The sequence below is a fragment of the Schistocerca gregaria genome, chromosome 7 (genome assembly GCF_023897955.1).
Source record: "Schistocerca gregaria isolate iqSchGreg1 chromosome 7, iqSchGreg1.2, whole genome shotgun sequence".
Lineage (NCBI taxonomy): Eukaryota > Metazoa > Arthropoda > Insecta > Orthoptera > Acrididae > Schistocerca > Schistocerca gregaria.
In genome coordinates, this window is record NC_064926.1 from 45,242,548 (window position 1) to 45,262,627 (window position 20,080).

The 20,080-nt window shown below is 40.2% G+C and overlaps 1 protein-coding gene and 1 non-coding gene across 2 annotated transcripts in view; one reads left to right on the top strand and one right to left on the bottom strand.

The window, feature by feature from the left end:
• LOC126281797 (modular serine protease-like) overlaps positions 1-20,080 on the top strand; it is a 183,774-nt gene that overhangs the window by 38,416 nt on the left and 125,278 nt on the right. The window contains exon 4 of the mRNA XM_049981011.1: positions 15,718-16,097. Within this exon, the coding sequence (XP_049836968.1) occupies positions 15,718-16,097 (380 nt within the window). The remainder of the gene's footprint in view (positions 1-15,717; positions 16,098-20,080) is intronic.
• Trnaa-cgc (transfer RNA alanine (anticodon CGC)) lies at positions 18,602-18,674 on the bottom strand. The gene has a single exon. It is a non-coding gene; the product is annotated as a tRNA-Ala (tRNA).

Sequence of the window (20,080 nt, forward strand, 5' to 3'; positions counted from 1 at the left end):
AGCTCTGTATGCTCAATAAATTTGCTTTCCATGTGGTGTTGGTCTTGATGATGAATATGCTCTTGTAACTGGAACTTGATTCTTTATTCTGTGTGACAGTTTGCAGGAGACTGGATGATTTAGACATCTACACGGAAGTGACAAGAGTCATGGGATACCAACATCCACAAATACAGATGATGGTAGTATTGTGTACACAAAGTAAAAAAGGACAGTGCATTTTTGGATCGATCATTTGAACTCACATGATTCATGTGAAAAGGAGTCCAATGTGATTATGGACACGCAACAGAAATTAAGACAATGAACATGGAATGATAGTTGGAACTAGATGTATGGGACTTTCCATTTCGGAAATCATTAGGGAATTCAACATTCTGATATCTACAGTGTCAATAATGTGCCAAGAATAACAAATTTCATGAATGACCTCTCACCATGGATAACATTGTGGTGGAGAGCCTTCACTTAATGACCAAGAGCAGGGGCATTTGCACAGAGTTGTCAGTGCTAACAGACAAGCAACAATGTTTGAAACAACAACAGAAATCAATGTTGGACATACAATGAACATCTGCACTAGGATGGTGTTAATGGCCTATCACAGCAGATGCCTGATGTGAGTGCCTTTGCTGATAGCATGACATCACCTGCAGCACCTGTCCTGGGCTTTTAATCATATTTTCTGGGTCCTAGATGGCTGGAAAACTGTGACCTGGTCAGATGAGTCCTGATTTCAGTTGATAAGAGCTGATGGTACAGTTCAATGGCACAGACCTCATGAAGGCATGGACCCACATTATCAACACTGTGCAAGGTAGTGGTTGCTCCGTAATGGTGTGGATCATTTTTACATGGAATGGAATGAGTCCTCTGGGTTCTCTTGACTGGGAATGGTTATGTTTGGCTACTTGGAGATCATTAACATCCATTAACAGAGCTCATGTTTCCAAACAACAATGGAATCTTTATGCTTGATGATGTGCCATGTCACTGGACATGAGATTGGTTTGAAGAACAGTGAATGATTTAACCACCCAGATTGCCTGACATGCATCCCATCAAAAATTTATGGAACATAATTGAGCTGTCAGTTTGTGCTCAAAATCCTGCCGCAACAACACTTGCACATTTATAGATGGCTATGAAGGCAGTGTGGCTCAGTATTTCTGTAGAGGACTCCCATTGATTTGCTAAATCCATGACACATTGAGTTGTTGCAGTACACCAAGCCAAAGGAGATTTGACATGATATTAGGATGTACCGCATTACTTTTGTCACCTCAGTGTATATTATCATGACTCTAATAAGTAAACACAATACCCATATCCACCCAAGTACAAGCAGTGCTGTCCTCCTGTGGTCTGCGTTGTGGAGGTACAAATAAATCAAAAAGGAACAGGTCTTTATATGCTACCACAAAGAAAGAAGGGCGTTTGTCTACTATTGCACAGCAAGAGACCAAAGAACAGGGAAATTCTATGCACACCACAAACTTCAAGTGACAACTGCTCACCTGTAGAATAAAGCCAATCACCATGTGCTGTTCAAGGTCATTCTCCAACATGCTGCTGTTGTTCTGTTGTTATGAAAAGTCTCACTCAGCTGTCAAAAATTGAGAAACCTAAATGAGATAGTAACCTATGGAAGTACAGTTGTCACACATGAAAATCCTCCATGGGTGTCCATAGCCAATATATCAGGAAATTCCATCAACAGCATTATCAACAACCAACATGTGCAGGCACCAGGTAATACTGGATATCATTTTCTGTTATAATGAATTCTCATCATCACTATTCTTCTGTAGAAGACTATTGTGTTAAAAGTTATGATTGGAAAATACTTTCAACCCATAGGATTTTGTGTTGTGAGATTAACTACATTGAGGGTCCAGTTGAAAAAAATATAAATGATGGAATTTGCCCCTTTACCATAATGCAGCAGTAATGTTACCCTTGGATGTGTCTTCTTGCAGGAATAACAGGCAGTCACAGTCTTTGGAAGCTTGGAGTCTCAGGTTTATGAAGCAAACCCACTAAGTTCAAACATTTGCCCATGACAGTTGTCTGCCTGTGAAAATACACACGTCATACCATTAGTGCACATATAGTGTGCTCCCAGCTGAATGACAGATAATTCAGAGCCAAATTGAGAAAATGCTGCTAGACAACATTCAACCATCAGGGTGCCCTTGGACCTCTGCTACCATCTTAGTGCAAAAGAAAGATAGCACATGGCATTTTGAAGTGTTACATGCTGTGTAAGCAAATGACATTTCATACTTCTGTTGTAGTAGAAGGAAAGATGATTATGACAGAATAATGTTAAGTAGGGAGTAAGTTGTGGATAATATATTACGTGCAGATATTTGTTTTCATATATGCAGAAATTAAATGGGAGGTGTAGAATATGGAAAAGCAGCAAGAGGTGATGACAAATAAATGGCTTCACTTGCTGTGAGTGGAGCCTTTTAAATTCTGGCATTGTGGCTTGGCAGTGGCCTGACTACCAGAGAGCAACCACATTCTCCAAGAATGGAAACAAGACAAGATGCTTTTGTGACAAATGAAGTATATTGTAATCTGGATGATCATGTTGAGCCTTCAAGGCATATGTCATATAGACATCGTGCTCTACTCAAATTCATGAGAGACACTAATGATCTGTACACCCATTCTGGAAAATATATGTTTGTAAAAGGAAATTAGTGGATGTGCATTTTCAAGATATGAGTAGAAGTTATCTTCTTTTGCTCCAATAACAGCTGCACAACGTGAAGAAGGCAAGCCTTTCCTCAGCTATACATGGGATTTCCAAGGCACTGATTAGCAGATTTTTACTTCAAGAATCATCTGTGACAACCAGATTAAAAGAAAAAGGTAAATACATCAGATATTACATCGTGTGACAGATCTCGTGAAGTGTTCTGACTTAGCCTCAACTACAAGGACTGAGCCAGCAGCTACATAAAGCCCAAAACCAATGAGAAAAACCCTCCAATTCCTATGCTGATTTCTGAAGGTTGAATGAAATTATCAGGGAGGATGTATACCCATTTCTGTGAATTAATAGCACCTTGGACTGTCTGAAGGGAGCAAAGTATTTCTCCATTAAGGATTGCATTTTGGTAGATCAAAGTTGACAAAGCTGACCAGAAAGAGACTTCTTCCATCACATCTGATGATCTCTCTCAGTTCAGAATAACGCTGCTTGGCCTATGCAGTGTTCCAGTCTGCTTAGAACACATGATGGAAAACTTTCTTTGACATCATAAATCAACAGCATATATTTGTTACATTGATGACACTGCTTTTTCCTCAAGCAAAGAAGTGCCTTTTTTGTTGCAGAAGCAATAGAAATTTTGTGCCCCATAATCAACAGAAACAGTCCATTTTGATTTGTAAAATTTAATTGTCATAACAAATTTTCCAAGTACTTGGTTCATTTTTGATGTGAGAGGCTTTCTTGAACTGTCTCTCTATTACAGCTGCAAGTCATGGCTTTTATAAGAATTGATACAAAATATGTGAAACTTACTTGTAACAAGGAGGGAAAAGGAGGATTCTTAAGGGGGAACTGGCATGTCCACCAGTCCCGGCAATTTTTGGCAAGAGATATTGATGATAGTGGTGCAGTTATAGTGGGAATGTGCGAAAGTACTGCAAGATACAAGGCAAAAAGAGTGAAGTTAGTTATTTAGTTACATTTTCATGGATCATTTTGCATGATAGATAGAAATGATATGGAATGATTCATTTTACATTCACATTAATTTGTACATATGGTTACATTTTGATTATTCAAAGCTTTTTAAAATTCTTACATTTGATTTTATATTAAAAACAAAGATTCCAAGACTTACCAAGCGGGAGAGCGCCGGCAGACAGGCACATGAACAAAACACACAAACAAACAAACCATAACCTAAAATTTTCAACAAAAATACTTCCAAACCATAACCTAAAATTTTCAACAAAAATACTTCCAAACCATAACCTAAAATTTTCAACAAAAAAAGCTCGTAATTCTGTGTGTGTGTTTGTGTGTTTTGTTCATGTGCCTGTCTGCCGGCGCTCTCCCGCTTGGTAAGTCTTGGAATCTTTGTTTTTAATATATTTTTCCCATGTGGAAGTTTCTTTCTGTTTTATTTACATTTGATTTTTTTAGACATAAAAAGAAAAAAATATACAGATGTGAGTTGGTAATTCCTACCCACAACCTTTAACACATTACAGTAATAGAAATTCTTCTACAGCATAGAAATATTTGTTAAGAAGAAACTTTCTCAGTTTGTTATCAAATTTTACTTTTCTGTCTTATCTAAGAGAATACTGGAATACTGTGATTCACACAGGTCCCAGAAAATACAAACTGGTATTATTTTATTATTTAACACTTGAAAATCTGGTGAGTGAATATGTAAATGACATTCTCAGTAGAGCAACCCTTCTGAAACCCAAACTATGATTTACCAAGGATACTATTCTTGTTAAGGTGAGATATTATTCTAGAATACATCACCTCAAAATTTTGGAGAATTGTGCCAGCAGTGAAACCTGTCAGTAGTTATTGAGATCTCTCTTATCATCTTTGTTAAAGAAGTGTTCAACAATGAAATATTTCATTCTCTCTGGAAAAGTGCCTTCAGCTAGTGATGCAGTATATATATACACTCCTGGAAATGGAAAAAAGAACACATTGACACCGGTGTGTCAGACCCACCATACTTGCTCCGGACACTGCAAGAGGGCTGTACAAGCAATGATCACACGCACGGCACAGCGGACACACCAGGAACCGCGGTGTTGGCCGTCGAATGGCGCTAGCTGCGCAGCATTTGTGCACCGCCGCCGTCAGTGTCAGCCAGTTTGCCGTGGCATATGGAGCTTCATCGCAGTCTTTAACATTGGTAGCATGCCGCGACAGCGTGGACGTGAACTGTATGTGCAGTTGACGGACTTTGAGCGAGGGCGTATAGTGGGCATGTGGGAGGCCGGGTGGACGTACCGCCGAATTGCTCAACACGTGGAGCATGAGGTCTCCACAGTACATCGATGTTGTCGCCAGTGGTCGGCGGAAGGTGCACATGCCCGACGACCTGGGACCAGACCGCAGCAACGCACGGATGCACGCCAAGACCGTAGGATCCTACGCAGTGCCGTAGGGGACCGCACCGCCACTTCCCAGCAAATTAGGGACACTGTTGCTCCTGGGGTATCAGCGAGGACCATTCGCAACTGTCTCCATGAAGCTGGGCTATGGTCCCGCACACCGTTAGGCCGTCTTCCGCTCACGCCCCAACATCGTCCAGCCCGCCTCCAGTGGTGTCGCGACAGGCGTGAATGGAGGGACGACTGGAGACGTGTCGTCTTCAGCGATGAGAGTCGCTTCTGCCTTGGTGCCAATGATGGTCGTATGCGTGTTTGGCGCCGTGCAGGTGAGCGCCACAATCAGGACTGCATACGACCGAGGCACACAGGGCCAACACCCGGCATCATGGTGTGGGGAGCGATCTCCTACACTGGCCGTACACCTCTGGTGATCGTCGAGGGGACACTGATTAGTGCACGGTACATCCAAACCGTCATCGAACCCATCGTTCTACCATTCCTAGACCTGCAAGGGAACTTGCTGTTCCAACAGGACAATGCACGTCCGCATGTATCCCGTGCCACCCAACGTGCTCTAGAAGGTGTAAGTCAACTACCCTGGCCAGCAAGATCTCCGGATCTGTCCCCCATTGAGCATGTTTGGGACTGGATGAAGCATCGTCTCACGCGGTCTGCACATCCAGCACGAACGCTGGTCCAACTGAGGCGCCAGGTGGAAATGGCATGGCAAGCCGTTCCACAGGACTACATCCAGCATCTCTACGATCGTCTCCATGGGAGAATAGCAGCCTGCATTGCTGCGAAAGGTGGATATACACTGTGCTAGTGCCGACATTGTGCGTGCTCTGTTGTCTGTGTCTATGTGCCTGTGGTTCTACCAGTGTGATCATGTGATGTATCTGACCCGTTCTTATTTCAATTTCCATGAGTGTATATCAGATAAGACTGGGTGTATTTCATGGGAACAAGTTTTATTACTTTATTGGAAACACCACCAAACTAGATGACCTTTTACTTTTGAGTGAATGTATAACTTTCTAAATTCAGAAGGAGAAGTTGGTGATACTTTCGTATGAGGCTCCATAAACTTTCCTGATGAAGTGATTGATGATATTCAGATTGGACCCCAGTTGGAATGTAATGTCACCTTGACACAATGTTTCAGCAGTCCACCTGGGCGTCATCTTCAGGTGAGTAAGCTGTTGCACTAACTCACTGAAACTGAAATCAAACCACAGTGGGGCTCCTGTACACATTGCTTATATGTCCACCATATTTGTGCAAATGTAACGGCCCTTTAGCACAAAGCACAGCAGTGCACCAATGGTGAAAACTTGTGGAAATGATAAATCAATATCAAACACTGTTGACACCTTTCAGTGACAGAAACAGTTTAATCTCAAAGAAAACAGTGTTAAAACTCTTACTTAAAGGATAGTCCTTACCTCTGTTATAATATTGTCAGAGAGCCAGATTTCAACACCTTCTTTTACTACACAGTTCCAATAATGTGATGAAGGAGGAATGCATTATGTTCATCATACAGCATTTTATGTCCTTCAGTAAGACAACTGCAGGTTTTTCTGGCTTAAATAAATGTGTGTGGTGATAGTGCTCCATGCATCCATCCTGGACCATATGAATCATTTGTGCATTTTAGGCTTTCCCACAGTGTCAGGGAATTTTGTAGATACCAGTCTTTCTCAAACCCGAATCATCCTTTACTGAGCCAAGCAGTGCTCTAGTCTTAACTGGCAGATGGAGTGCACTTTTAACATCAAATCTCTTTAACATTATTCCTATTTTTCAAGATATGTTTCCCACAAAATGTAGGATAGCCACCGATGTGCTTGTATCTTCTGTTGGTTCTCGCAAAGGTCCAATCTATAGAGCATGACGGATCTGATCGTTGGTATAACCATTCTGCTTGAACACTGCCTTTAGATGATCCAGTTCTTGTGTCAAACTACCTGCACCTGAGATTGCATAAATGCATTTTACCAATGTGCATAGGACCCATTTGCATTGGTATGATGGGTGACAACTTGCATGAAGCTTGTGGTCCATATGCAGGGGCCTAGAATAAACACTGTGTCATAATGTTCGATCATCTCTTCTGTAGACATCTAAAAATTGAAGATTTCCATCCTTTTCAACTTACAGCATGAATTTAATACTGAGATGCAGGCAATTGAAATGATTTAGGAAACGATCAAGAGCATCCTCACATGTGGCCATACCATAAATGTATCATTGACATATCTCCAAGAGCAAGTTGGTTTTAGAATCATCATCTTCAGGGCTGTGTCCTCAAAATCTTCTATAAACGAATTGTTGACTATGGACTCTCCAAAGCCATTCTGTCAGTTAGTTCAAAGTATTTGTCATTAAATAAAAAATACACTATGTGATCAAAAGTATCCAGACACCCCCAAAAACATACATTTTTCATATTAGGTGCACTGTGCTGCCAGCTAGTGCCAGGTATTCCATATCAATGACCACAGTAGTCATTAGACATCGTGAGAGAGCAGAATGGGTGCTGTGCACACTCCTAAGCATCCCTGGGTCCACTGTTCCTGATGTGATAGAGAAGTGGAAATGTGAAGAGACACATACAGCACAAAACCATACAGGCCTACCTCGCCTGACAGACAGAGACTGCCAAGAGTTGAAGAGGGTCATAATGTGTAATAGGCAGACATCTATTGAGACCATCACACAAGAATTCCAAACTGCATCAGGATCCACTGCAAGTACTATGACAGTTAGGCTGGAGATGAGAAAACTTAGATTTCATGGTCAAGTGACTGCTCATAAGCAACACATCACGCTGGTAAATGCCAAACAACACCTCGCTAGGTGTAAGGAGTGTAAACGTTGGATGATTGAACAGTGGAAAAACATTGTGTTTATTGATGAATCACAGTACACAATGTGGCAATTTGATGGCAGGATGTGGGTATGGCAAATGCTTGGAGACCATCATGTGCCAGCTTGTGTACTGCCAATAGTAAAATTCAGAGGCGGTGGTATTATGATGTGGTCATGTTTTTCGTGGAGGGTGCTTGCACCCCTTGTTGTTTTGTTGCATGGCACTATCACAGCACAGGCCTACATTGATGTTTTAAGCACCTTCTTGCTTCCCACTGTTGGAGCAATTCAGGGATGGCGACTGCATGTTTCAGCACGATCGAGCACCTGTTCATAATAAACAGCCTGTGGTGGAGTGGTTACACACAATAACATCCCTGTAATGGACTGGCCTGCACAGAGTCCTGACCTGAATCCTACAGAACATCTTTGGGATGGTTTGGAACGCTGACTTCGTGCCAAGCCTCACTGACCGACATCGATACCTCTCTTCAGTGTAGCACTTCATGAAGAATGAACTGCCATTCTCCAAGAAACCTTCCAGCACCTCAATGCCTGCAAGAGTGGAAGCTGTCATCAAGGATAATGGTGGGCCAACACCATATTGAATTCCAGCATTATCAATGGAGGGGCGCCATGAACTTGTAAGTCATTTTCAGCCAGGTGTCCGGATACTTTTGATCATGTAGTGTATGTCAATGTCAACATCTGGTGACAAAGCTTAGTTGTTTCTTTGTTCAGTTTTTCACCAGTTAACTGCAAAGTATCTTCAAGAGGAACTCTGGTAAAAAATGACACAGCATCAATACTAATCAGCAAATCCACGTGACTGAGAAACAAAGACTTCAAATGCTCAATAGAAACCAGAGAACTGGAAATATGATGTTCACATTTTCTGATATGGGGACAGAGAATGGATGCCAAGTTGTAAGAAGGAGCATCCAAATTGCTAACAATAGGCTGAAAAGGAACCCCTTGGTTGTGTACCTTAGGAAAACTGTATAATCTCAGCAGGACTGCAGCATCACATCAAAATTTTCAAAGAACATCATCAGATAATGAACTTTTTTCCAAAGGGAAAGTGTCGTGCATTTTACATGTTCAATTGGATCGTTCTGAAACCTTTGGCGAGCCAAGTCTGGAAGTAAAAGATCAATTTTACCCAAATAATGGTACTGCCAAAGAACTGTTGTGTTACCCTTGTCTGCCAGTAGAATTACTAAATGCCGATCTTCTCTGATGGAATGCATCATGGCTCATTCAAGTAAGGATATGTTACTTCATAGGGGTGGCACCCAACGTAACGTATGAGAGACCTCTTGCCTAACTTCATCAGCTATATCCTTGGGACACCTGGACACTGCTTGTTCAATTGCAGAAAAGGGAACTTTCCTGCATGTAGGGGCAAAATTTATTCATGACGCAGTCTGATATTGCCCAGGACGACCTGTCAATCCATTCCCAGGATGAAGCAGACAGTAGTGCCAATACTTCCAAATACAAACAAATAAATCGTTGGATATGACATCCAGTTGTCTGCATGTAAAACAAATGTGGTCCCTTACTAAGGCAAAACAGCATACTTCATAATATTGTTGACCATTTTTGTCCCAATTTAATGGACAATTCTGGCAAATTTAGGTATCATACCTTCATTCCAGCATCTCTTCAGAAAAGTAAGGGTGCTCAGCAATTTCCACTTCTTACAAAGTTTGTCATACTTCCTTATAAGTGCAAATATTTACTACCAGTAGACGCTCTTGATGTGGCTCTGTAAACGTTCCTGGCATAGTGATTGATGATGAACATGTATCTTCTTGACACAATATTTCAGTGGTCCACCTGGCGGCCATCTCCAGGCAAGTAAGCTGCTGCACTAACTTGCTGGAATTGAAATCAAACCACGACAATGGCTCCTTTATACACCACCTGTAAATCTACCATGTGTGTGTGTGGATGTAATTGCCCTCTAGTGCAAAGCACAACAGCACACCAGTGATGAAGACTCACTGAAAGGATTAATTGATATCAAACACTATTTACCAAAACAAAGACAGTTGTTTTTTAATGCCAAACAGAACAGTTCCAACTCTTGCTTAAAGAATACCCCTGTATCTCTATAATATTGTCAGATAGCCAGATTTGAATAGCTTCTTTCATTACACTGTCCCAATAATGTGACACAGGGGCAACCTCTTGTTTCCCACTATTAAAAATTTTTTGTCCTTCAGTAAGACAATGATCCGCAACTGCAAATTTTTCTGGCTGAAATAAACACATGTGGCAGTGGTCCTCCATGCATCAATCCTGGAGCATATGAATTGTTTGTCCAATATGACCTTTCCTGCAAAAGCAGGAAATTTTGTAGACACCAGCCAGGGATTATGGGGCATTAGGACAGAGTGTTTTTCATAAGCCCATGCATATCTTCATGCATCAAGTTGAGTGGAGTGCCATTACCACACGTGTTTATTTCAGCCAGAAAAATCTGCATTTGCAAAACATTGACTTATTGTATATTGTTTTGCTACCTTCTATTTTGTTCAGTAGTGAGATCCTTTTCAATAAGAGTGGCACATGTGTATCTTCTTTTAATTTGTGGTTGTGGCATGTTGTTCCATGTTGCCATATGTACCCCACTCAATCAAAAACTTGCATGCCACTCATGAAAAGGGGAACATTTTCATTGTGTTTTATGTTTCCAGCTTCCAGTTAGTTTTACTACAGTTCTGTACTGTTCCTGCTCAATATGTTTCTTTACCAATCGTAATCTACTTTTATGCTTTTCATGTGACTTTCTATGTAATGTTTTTTTCCCCTTGTGAAGTAAATCACTAATTCAAATTGTGAACGGCAAGGCTTATTGGTCCCATATTGCTCTTCCCTCCAACAGATGCTGATACGTTTACCACTCTGGTTTGCCAGTTTGCTTTCCCTTTTGTGTAGCGTACTTCGTTCTCTGTGTTTGCTGGTCATAGACCGTGTCCTGTACTCGCCCACCACAGCTCTCGGGGCTATAGCATAAAGTCTAAATAGCCTGCTGTTCATTACATATTTCTTTATCTAGGCAATCATCTGTAGTATTCCATGGTAGCACTTTTCCATTGACTTTCGTTTTACTGCTCTAAGCCTGATCACTGTTTTGTAAAATGTTATATAGAACTTCCTTTTTTATGTGTACTACTGCATGTAAAAATTGTTATTAGCTCTGGTCTCTTTATTTTCAGTATAACACCTGATGATAGGTATGTAAGAGCCTGAAACCTTACAACTCACATGGTATTTCCAACCTCTGCTGTTATGTGCTGTTGTGGATACTCCTCCAGCGGGATTGTTGGCTTAAGCCTGTTGTAAGAAGTACTGATTTCTGACACTGTGTGCATGTTCTTTGATTTTTAAGAAACTTTTTATAGTCATTTTGAGTAGCTCTTGTAGTGTGCAACTACTGCAAGATCTCTACTTATTCTTGCTGATAGGTAAATTTGTCTTTCTGTTTCACAAGACACTTTAATCAATCTAGTGATTCGTGCTTTCCTACCGGGCTGTTTCATGTCCATTCTGATTAGCTTATGTGGAAAGCTAACTTTCAAATAGTAATATGAATTTATCATAGAACAGACTAAATTTTATGTTAGCATTTCATTCATTATAAAATGCACCCTGTGTCATCTCCAGTAAACTAATCTCAAAAATATTTGTCTTGGTATCATTAATTATTCTAACTTATTTCCACTGAGGAATATCCATACTGTAAGATGCATTTTATTTATCGTTAGTAACTGTGCATCATGATCAGAGAGAACATTTGTTACTGGGTAAACAGTTATTTTCTAACTTTGAGCTTCATAAAAGAAAACATAATCACTTAGAGTTCTACTGTCTTTATCCACACATGTTGGAAAATTAATTATGTTCAAATGTGTGTGAAATTTTATGGGACTTAACTGCTAAGGTCATCAGTCCCTAAGCTTACACACTACTTAACCTAAATTATCCTAAGGACAAACACACACACCCATGCCCAAGGGAGGACACGAACCTCCACTGGGACCAGCCACACAGTCCATGACTGCAGCACCTTAGACCGCTCGGCTAATTCCGTGCTTCGAAAATTAAATACTGAGACCAAATTGTAGGATCCAAATTAGGTTTTCAGATCATTTTTCCTGTCAGAATCATTTAGAAAATCCACATTGAAGTCACCACAGACTGATAATTGCTTGCTGCTGCTGATAGGTAGCACAGTAAGGAATCCAAAATCTCCCACCAGAGGTTACAAAAAAAAGTGAAGTATTTTTCAGCATTAATTCATAAGCACACACTTCTATGTGCTGATCACTACAAAATCCACTTGTCTCAATGTTTCTAAACTTGTCTCCTATCTTAATACATGTAACGACTCCTCCGTTTCCTATGTTTTTTATTCATGAGTAAACTGCAATAGTGTAATTTTTTATACATCACTTATTTAACCCAATGGTTATGAGGTGGTCAGACTGGCATAGGATGACTATCTTTTCAGAGGTCTCTATATTTTCCAAATGGATGAGAAGCTCCTCTAATATTTTGATGAAACAAGGTAACCTTACTTTTTATGTGCATTTTTAAGCATTTTGTGGGGCTCTTCTGTTATTTTTCATTTCTTTCAAAACAGTGTGCCTAAATCCCCCTCAAACATAAAGAAGGTGCCCCTCTGACACCAGTTACTACAGGGATGTCACTACATATGATGGTAGCCCCCTGTATATTAACTGAAAGGATCTCAGCCAACCTATATTTCCCTCTCCTATGCAGGTGTAAGCCATGTCTAATGTATTCCTATCTCCCAGTTGCAGCAGTTGGCCCTGTCCTCATTTTGTTTCAGATTTTGTTTCAGTAAGCAGCAGCCAGCTCTACTCAGTGTTCACATGGCTTATAGCAATGCTTACCCAGGGCTGGTCATGGCACTGCACGATCTCTGCAAAACTCGCATTTGTGTGTTTAGTTGCTACTCCTGTTTCATCCAGGTCACCCCTAATGCTGTAATCCCTGTTCTTAGTTGTGCTGTTCCATGTTCCAGCAACTGTAATAACCTGATCCTCTTTGGAAAAACCTTTTCACAAATTCCCTATGGCCTCTGTCACCTGGCTAAGGCTAGCACTTGACTTCACAATACTTATGACCTGGTATCCTGTGTGTAATTTGTCCTGTACCATCTGGCCTACATCCCTCTCATGGCTACTACCTAATACCATGACTGTTCTCTTGCTACTCTCTTTTGGTACTGACCTAAACTGAGTTTCTTTGCTAGAAGTCTGTTGCCCACTTATATGACCTCCCCCTCCTACTTCAAGTAACAGTAAAATTCATTTGTACTTTTGGCTCAACTGTAGATGAGATTGAAGAGCTGTTTTTCTTTCACCCATTGCTTTTTTTCCTTACCCAATTCCCAAATCTTTTTCCCCTTTCAACCTATCTAGTTCAAATTTTATGTGATCTAATTCAGCCTGAAGGGCACAAATCTTTGCCTCCTGCTCAATGATTCTCTTGTCATTTTTGCAAAGCCTACACCGTGAATTCATTGTCCCAGGAAGGGGAAACTTTATTGACACATTCCTGGGGTCAGATACATCACATGATCACACTGACAGAACCACAGGCACATAGACACAGGCAACAGAGCATGCACAATGTCAGCACTAGTACAGTGTATATCCACCTATCGCAGCAATGCAGGCTGCTATTCTCCCATGGAGAAGATCGTAGAGATGCTGGATGTAGTCCTGTGGAACGGCTTGCCATGCCATTTCCACCTGGCGCCTCAGTTGGACCAGCATTCGTGCTGGACGTGCAGACCGCGTGAGACGACGCTTCATCCAGTCCCAAACATGCTCAATAGGGGACAGATCCGGAGATCTTGCTGGCCAGGGTAGTTGACTTACACCTTCTAGAGCACGTTGGGTGGCACGGGATACATGAGGACGTGCATTGTCTTGTTGGAACAGCAACTTCCCTTGCCGGTCTAGGAATGGTAGAACGATGGGTTCGATGACGGTTTGGATGTACCGTGCACTATTCAGTGTCCCCTCGACGATCACCAGAGGTGTACGGCCAGTGTAGGAGATCGCTCCCCACACTATGATGCCGGGTGTTGGCCCTGTGTGCCTCGGTCGTATGCAGTCCTGATTGTGGCGCTCACCTGAACGGCGCCAAACACGCATACAACCATCATTGGCACCAAGGCAGAAGCGACTCTCATCGCTGAAGACGACACGTCTCCATTCGTCCCTCCATTCACGCCTGTCGCGACACCACTGGAGGCGGGCTGGACGATGTTCGGGCGTGAGCGGAAGACGGCCTAACGGTGTGCGGGACCGTAGCCCAGCTTCATGGAGACGGTTGCGAATGGTCCTCGCCAATACCCCAGGAGCAACAGTGTCCCTAATTTGCTGGGAAGTGGCGGTGCAGTCCCCTACGGCACTGCGTAGGATCCTACGGTCTTGGCGTGCATCCGTGCGTCGCTGTGGTCCGGTCCCAGGTCGACGGGCACGTGCACCTTCCGCCGACCACTGGCGACAACATCGATGTACTGTGGAGACCTCACGCCCCACGTGTTGAGCAAATCGGCGGTACGTCCACCCGGCCTCCCGCATGCCCACTATACGCCCTCGCTCAAAGTCGTTCAACTGCACATACGGTTCACGTCCACGCTGTCGCGGCATGCTACCAGTGTTAAAGACTGCGATGGAGCTCCGTATGCCACGGCAAACTGGCTGACACTGACGGCGGCGGTGCACAAATGATGCGCAACTAGCGCCATTCGACGGCCAACACCGCGGTTCCTGGAGTGTCCGCTGTGCCGTGCGTGTGATCATTGCTTGTACAGCCCTCTCGCAGTGTCCGGAGCAAGTATGGTGTGTCTGACACACCGGTGTCAATGTGTTCTGTTTTCCATTTCCAGGAGTATATATATATATATATATATATATATATATATATATATATATATATATATATATATATATATATATATATATATATATATACGTTTGAGATTCAGTGGCTTTGTTCAATGAATGCTCATAGTACCTCTTCTCCACACCAAGAAACAGCTTCTTGGGTAATTTCAGTCTCACTGTAAATATTCTACATGGCTGAAAACCAACATGTCCCAACTTGCATTACCATTTGTTCGATGATATTGGTACTGATGAACTTCAGTCATGTTGGAATGGAAGACAGCTGTATTCCTGAAGCACATGATGAGAAACATATGTATAAGGCCCAAGTGCAACAGTTTTCAGTTTTGGAGATTACTTTTGTCACAATAAGATTGAGTGTGCTGAGAGAGAATTGAAATATTATAAAAGAAAACAATTACTTGCTTTGTTTGCTTTTGAAACCTGCAATGTAGAGTCAGATATCTTAGGTAGCCAACGGTGTGACTGTTTGATTAAATATAATATTAGTCTTCTCATTTTTTTAGGCAGAGTGTTCATTTTTTTAACATTTTTTGTGACATGACCGTAAAAAAATGCATCCCAAAAAATCAAAGAACTTCATATATATGTGCAGCACATTGAACATAGGGTTTGACATTGTTTGTATGTGTTATATACCTTAATCTTAATACTTGTTATGACATTTTATTTTATGAATGTAGACAGTAGTTAGAATGTGTTATTCTTGTGCAGAGACGGAGATGGGTGGTAGCTTTATGTATTAAGACAATCTTTATCCATCTTTCAGTTGTACCTCTGATGCCTTCTTCCGCTGTGCATATGGTGCCTGTGTTGATGTGAATGCAGCTTGTGATGGTACCATCCAGTGTGAAGGTGATGGCTCAGATGAAGCTCCTGAGCTGTGTGGAACATCTCCAGCCCCCAAGTGCACACTTCCACTCAAACACAAAAATGGTGGCTACAAAGTGATTGGTTGTGACTCCCAATTTTGTGGGTTTGCACCAGGAGCACAGGTACCTTCTGGCACACAGCTGGAATTCTTCTGTGATGAAGGATATCATATAAGTGGGCCCAATGATTCCTATTGCCTCGATGAGGCCTTTACTCCACCGCCACCAGTTTGTGAGAAGAATAGGGAATATTCTACTTCCAGCACATTAAATTATGGTATTGTCTAATATGTCATTTAAGTTGTGTAATAGCTTATCTGGCTTTTTAGATAATATGAAATTACTACTAATTATGTACAACAGTATCATCATTATAAGGAAAAGATAAATTGCTATTTACCATGAAGATGACAATTTAAGTTGCTGGCACAAGTAACGAAAAGTCATTTATACATTAGCTTTTAACAATGGTCTTCATCAGAAAAGGAAACACACATTCATTCACACAAGCAAACACACCTTACACACACATGACTGCCATCTCCAGCAGCTTGAACTGGAATGGCATTCCTGTCTGAGCTGCTGGAGATGACAGTGTGTGCATGGGGAGTGTTTGCTTGTGTGAATGAATGTGTGTGTATGTTTCCTTTTCTGATGAAGTTTGTTGTCAAAAGCTAATGAGTAAATGTCTTTTTGTTGTTCATGTTTGCAACTTAACGTATCATTACCATAAGTAGAAATTTATGTTTTTCTTATATTGTTGATATTCCAACCTATAAATTGTGTATTATTTAAGTCTAATACAAACTTCAGTTACTGTTTCAACTCAAGTGTCCTCCTTTGGTATGTGATATGCTTGATATAAAGTGCTACTCAAGCAGTGGGCAGAAGATTCCATGCAATACAGCCCTGCATGTGGACAGCAAAGTATGAATTGCATGTAGACCATATTGCACTAAGACAGCTAGTTACTTATGATTGCAAGCATATTATTCCATAATTATGATTTAAAAAATTCTGGTAAGTCAGATTTTTTATTTGTTACAATTCAGCAAATAGCCATCATTAAGTTATTGGTAATAAATGGCACATAATTTTGATAGAATATTTCTAACATTACAGATAAATATTAATCAAGAAACATTATTATAAAATTTGTTACATATGTCATGTGGGTTTAACATCCATTCAGTGTTGCGGTTCTGTCACTTTTTCTTTGTTTTAATTATGCTTCATTATTGTTCTTGGAGTAATAACAGTTTGTTATACTAGACATGACTTACGGTCCGATATAACGACAGTTTAAAAATTATATCATATGATGGGTCATATCTAGTATAACAAACTGTTATTACTCCAAGAACACTAATGGAGTGTAATTAAAACTAAGAGACAGAGACAGAACTATGATAGCATATGGATGTTAAACCAACCTCTCATACATAAAAAATTTCATAATAATGTCTCTAATTAATATTTACCATAATATTAGAAATAATGTACTTCCAGATAACCTGACAATGACTATTTGCTAAAGAAGGCTTATTGTAATGAATAAAATGATCTGATTTAGCGGTATTTTTGGGATCATAATTACATAATGTTCTTAAAAGACATATACAATGCAGCAGACTAAAAGACTACATAGTATTTCTGTATAACTCAAAAAACAGTGACAAATGAAATTTTGCCTGAAGCTGGAGGCAAGCTTAAAATTTAATTATAAACCCTGTGAGGGGGAGGATAAGGTCAAGTCATTAATGCAAGTTAGCCTTCAGGTACCCATTAACAAAATAAAAAGAATGTTTCATTAGTAAATTGTTAAGTTTCTTCCTGAAGCTATTGCTTTCTTGTGATTGATAGGCATAGTTTATTGAGATCTAGGCTGCCCATAATGTAAAGGGATCCAGATTTTCTCTGAGAAAAGAAACTGTCTCTAGAACATAAACACAAATGATTGTAAGTATATTTGTTTCTGTTATTAGTTCAGTTTTTAGCCATCAATGTGTAGGAGTTCCATATAGGCAGAATAGTTTCAGGATGGGTAGAAGAGCATATGAACTGTCTTGTTTTCCTTTAACAGCGATTCATTCTAGCGGAGCCATGAAAGGCGTTTGTCAGTTGTGTTATTTATTTTGAACTTCAATTGCAAAGCTGAGTCCAGCTGGAAGATCAAGTTTGTGCCATATGCAAACAACACAGGAGATGTATTTAGGAGATTTAGAAGAAGGCCATTGATAAAGAGTAGGAAGGGAAGCGGGCTCAGTACCCAGCCGTGAGGGGCTCCACAGCTTATCAGGGCCTTGTTGGAATAATTTTTTTTATAGAGTCAATGCTTGTAATTTCTGCCATTTCCTTTTGATTGGTGATATAGGATTTAAACCAGTTATTTGCTCTACCTCTGATGGTATCTTATTCTCACAAAGAGTACATCATTAACAGTTGCCTTTCCTAAATCCAAATTAATGTTAGGTCAACCATTCTATTTTTTCTAGAAATGTTGTGATTATACTGCATATGACTTCCTCAAACATCTTGGATATAGCTTGAAGTATGGGAATTGGACAATAATAGTTTACACCATGACTGTCCCCCTGTTTGAAGATTGGAGGAGGAGGAGATTAGTGTTTAACGTCCCGTCGACAACGAGGCCATTAGAGACGGAGCGCAAGCTCAGGTGAAGGAAGGATGGGGAAGGAAATCGGCCGTGCCCTTTCAAAGGAACCATCCCAGCATTTTCCTGAAGCGATTTAGGGAAATCACGGAAAACGTAATTCAGGATGGCCGGAGACGGGATTGAACCGTCGTCCTCTCGAATGCGAGTCCAGTGTGCTAACCACTGCACCACCTCGCTCGGTCGTTTGAAGATTGCAATTATGTTCAAGGTGTTTAGTACTTTTGTGAAACATCCTCTGCTTACTGAGCTATTGATTGCATTTCATAGCCAGACACATTCTTCAATAAATAATTTTTATTTATTTATTTATCATCCCAATGATCACATTTGTGATATAGGATTTGTCAGGATACATTTCAACAACTATATAATATCTTTACAAAAAAAAAGTCTGTGCTGAATTCGTATGAATCTATCTTATGTTTAATACAATATACAACTAATAAGTGTTTTTATAACATAATTTCTTATATGCTTGACAGGCCTATTCCTTGATGTTGTGATTTCATTTGTCACATTTATGATATCATATAGTCTTATACAGTTGAGCAGAGTTATTCACTTATACTGTAGTGACATTTGTTAAGCATATGGTTCTTAATCTTCTTATGTGCTTGAGAGACATATTCATTGATGTAATTTCATTTCTCACATTAATTTAAACATATATTCCTATGGAGTTGCGCAGAGATGTTCACTTATGCTGTAATAACATTTGTCAAGCATGTGGTTCTTTATATTCTAATATAGTTGAGCATAGAAATTCACTTACACTTTAAAAATTTGTCAAGCATGTGATTCTTTATAACAGTTTTAAATTTATCCTCATTTTACAGCTCTTTGATGTGTTTTGGTAGTGCATTAAAAAGTTCGATGCCTTGATTACATACATGTTTCTGACTTTGGGTCCTTGTTACAGCTTGTTTTAACTCCACATTAAAATTATTATTTCCTGACTCTCATGATGTTTAGTACTTCATGTTCAGTTACTGGAATCAGAAAAATTGACCTGTCTGATGTTGGGAATATAGGGTTGTATGACACTACTGGCATAGTGATTCCTGGCGCTAGATTATTGACAGTCTTTCAAAAAGTAAGGTAAAATGTTCACTAATCCAGTTTACATCAGAGATTTTTGTTTCATTTACCTGGAGGTATTCAGATGAGACCTTTTTGACTTTGGTTTGTGTGGTACCATTGACAATGTCCAAAAGTGCTTTACTCATGTTACGTGAGTTTACAGTAAACTGGTTAGAGACCAGTTTTGCATTACTTATGACCTTCTTGAGAATTTTTACGCCTATTAAAGTGTCTTTGTAAGTTTGGATCACTGTTTGTCTTACTTTCTATATAAAGTGTTTTCCTGGTTGCACAGGGGTAATTATTCACTCAGTGATTGTATTGTATTTATTGCTCCTGTTGTCTACAAAAACATCTTTTGCATAAGATACAGGACAAGTCATGTACAAGTACACATCTGAAAGTGACTTCTAGGCATTCTTAATTAATGTTACAATAAAACATTTTATGCATTAAGTATTTAAATAGCCACTTCATACATTTAAATATTCTTCAATGGAGTA